The sequence below is a fragment of the Acanthisitta chloris genome, unplaced genomic scaffold (assembly GCF_000695815.1).
Source record: "Acanthisitta chloris isolate BGI_N310 unplaced genomic scaffold, ASM69581v1 scaffold36068, whole genome shotgun sequence".
NCBI lineage: Eukaryota > Metazoa > Chordata > Aves > Passeriformes > Acanthisittidae > Acanthisitta > Acanthisitta chloris.
This window is the reverse complement of record NW_008689289.1, coordinates 4,204-6,919: the sequence shown is the minus strand read 5'-3', so window position 1 is coordinate 6,919 and position 2,716 is coordinate 4,204. Positions and strand designations below refer to the sequence as shown.

Here is a 2,716-nt window from a genome sequence, read left to right as displayed (position 1 = left end):
TCCTCCACTGTACTCCCCAGATCCACTTCAGTGTGATTATCATCAGTTCACAGTAGAAAGTTTAAGAGTTACTATGTCATGATTGAACTGCCTTTGAAGCACTTACCTAATCATGGATGAGCTAGGGACTAACAGTCTGTATTTAGATAATTAATTTCAATTCAATTTAAATAATTTAAACATAGCCTAACCAATGGACTCAGCCTGCACAGGAGATAATCCTGATGCCTAAAGCACTTCAGTGGTTTCCAGGCAGCTGCACAAGCAGTTCCATCACCCACCCCACCCCCACCCAACGCAGCACAGCACTGATGTGTGCTTCTCAGCCCTGTCTGAAAACTTGAAGCAGAGGAGTAACTCAGCCTGACCTGCCCCGGAGCTGCCTCAGGTAGTCTGGCCATCGTTCCCTGTAGATCTCCTCCTTCTCCTCCTTCTCAGGCCTGCTGACATGGCCCTGCATGAAGCCTTTCTTCCAGCGCGGCCGGCGGTCCGTGCTCTCCGGGGTGTACCTGCCAGCACAGCAACACACAGGCACATTGCAAACTGAGGAGCTTTAATGCAGCAGCACAGCATTTTTCAAACCATGGACAACATGCTGTGCTTTGGCTAGACCATGGAGGTAAGACTCCTCAGTTTCTTCTCTGAAAGAAATCTTACACATAAAAACAGGCACCAACCTGAGGAACAGAATGTGTAGAAACGTGTGAACAGCAAAGACTAGCTTGACTTAGAGGCCTGAAAAATTCACCACACCAAAAGACAAAGTTTTTCCCTCCTCAAGCTAACATTTCCAGGTAGCTCTATTGCACCTTTAATTACTATACAAGCTACAAGACCTCCCTTGGAAGGTTTTCTGTTGAAAAACACAGCAACTTCTTCTTTATGTCATGGTAATCTTTGAACAGACACACAAAGACAAACCCCCAACATACTCTCTTCAATGGTGTTCAGAAAACCCACTTACCTCAGCTTCTCAATGACATCTTCGAGCAGATATTCCACCACAGGGAAAGTGAATCCAGGAATATGAATCATTGGACAGTGATCTGTGGAGGAAGGCACAGCTCGGGTTAAAACCCACTAGTGAAACACTGCACTGAACAACAGAGGCAATAAACATTCTTTGCTACTTTTGCAGTACAGCTGCCATGTCTGTAGTTTTCCTGATTATTCATTTTCAGATTCTCATGGCAGATGCTAAATTCACCCCCAAATAAAGTATAGGCAGCAAGCAGCAGATCGTACACCAGCACACTCACCTGGTTCCAGCTACAGGATAAAGCTAGAAGACAACTAACAGTTCACTGTGGTTACCCACTCACACCAACGATTCTACAATGTGCTAAACACTATCAAATATTTAACAGGAAACACTTTGTGGATTTTGCTTCCATAACACATCTGGAAAGCAAAACCAGAAGCAATATATGGTCATGATGATAACACTGAGGGAATCAGCATCTCCAGCAGCAGGTGGCAACTATTTGTACCATTGAAGTCATTACCTCTTGATAAAAATCAATTCCATAATTTGAGAACTGCACTATGCTGTAGAAGCTTCAACTACTAAAGAACATTTCACCTACCAAAGTACTCAGAGAACTTCTCAGCGTTCAGAGTAGCACTCATCAGTATGACCTTCAGGTCCAAACGGATGTTCAGAAGATCTTTGATGATGCTCATTAGAACATCTGACTGAAGATTTCTCTCATGGATTTCATCAAGGACTACATGGCTGATGCTGGACAAGTGCCTGAAATAGAAGAGGAGGAAGTTAAACATTTGTTTTTAAGCAAATTAGAACTGCAGAGCCAAGACTGTTGGAAACAGCTCTGGAGTCATCTCATAACTCCATTTGGTTTCTCATTAAACAGAAGAACTTACTTATCTGACTGGAGCCACTGCAGGACAATTCCTGTGGTGCAGTACAGAATTGAGCCTTGTTTCCTTGGCAACCGACTGAAAGAGACACATTAGAAATTCCTCAGTTCTCTATTTTACAAGATACTTTTAAAGCTTAAAATCCAACTGCAGAAGCCATTACAGGCACGATGCAGTGTGCTCACTCTGCCTCCCTCCTGCCCAGCTCAGCTGGAGGGACAAGGAATTAGGCCACAGCTGCATGAGTTCTGTGGATGGGGAGTGACCAGGGATCTGACAGGAGCACTGACTACCCAGACATCATTTGTCATGGCTGCAGCCTGAACTGCTGCTCCCAAACCCTGTCCAGGCCCAGCACAGAGGGCACCTGCACACACAGCAGTACAACATCCCTGACTGAACAGCAAAGGGAAGTGTCATGAGATGCTGTGAACTGCAGTCCAAATGCTGAGAGGACTGAGCTGTCCTCTCTCCCCAGCAGTTCTGCTTCAGCCATAACTGAGTTCCATCATTTGCTGGTCAGATTTCAGATACTATTCTAAATTACAGCTGACTCCAAGTGTAAGAGGTTTTCCACTGCAGCACAGGGCCTGCAAACTCCTGCCAATGTACCTATTACAATACATTGTTTTCCACACATATGTGGCTTAGAGCATTCTCTCCTTTAGTATTTCCATTTCTCCTTGAAATTCATGGATTGGGAACATCAGTTTTATTTCTATCTACAGTAGAACCCTTTAGAAGAGCTGAAATAAGGACTTGCCAGGCAAAGCACACCTTGGTGTCATCACTGTCACTCACTGCACAAAGCACAGTGACTGCACTCAAACTCTTT

The 2,716-nt window shown here is 44.5% G+C and overlaps 1 protein-coding gene across 1 annotated transcript in view; it reads right to left on the bottom strand.

Moving 5' to 3' along the window:
- DHX36 (DEAH (Asp-Glu-Ala-His) box polypeptide 36) overlaps positions 1 to 2,716 on the bottom strand; it is a 14,908-nt gene that overhangs the window by 8,532 nt on the left and 3,660 nt on the right. The window contains exons 6-9 of the mRNA XM_009081359.1: positions 1,885 to 1,959; positions 1,587 to 1,753; positions 965 to 1,046; positions 369 to 509 (exon numbers count right to left, since the gene is read on the bottom strand). Coding sequence (XP_009079607.1) covers positions 369 to 509; positions 965 to 1,046; positions 1,587 to 1,753; positions 1,885 to 1,959 — 465 coding nt within the window. The remainder of the gene's footprint in view (positions 1 to 368; positions 510 to 964; positions 1,047 to 1,586; positions 1,754 to 1,884; positions 1,960 to 2,716) is intronic.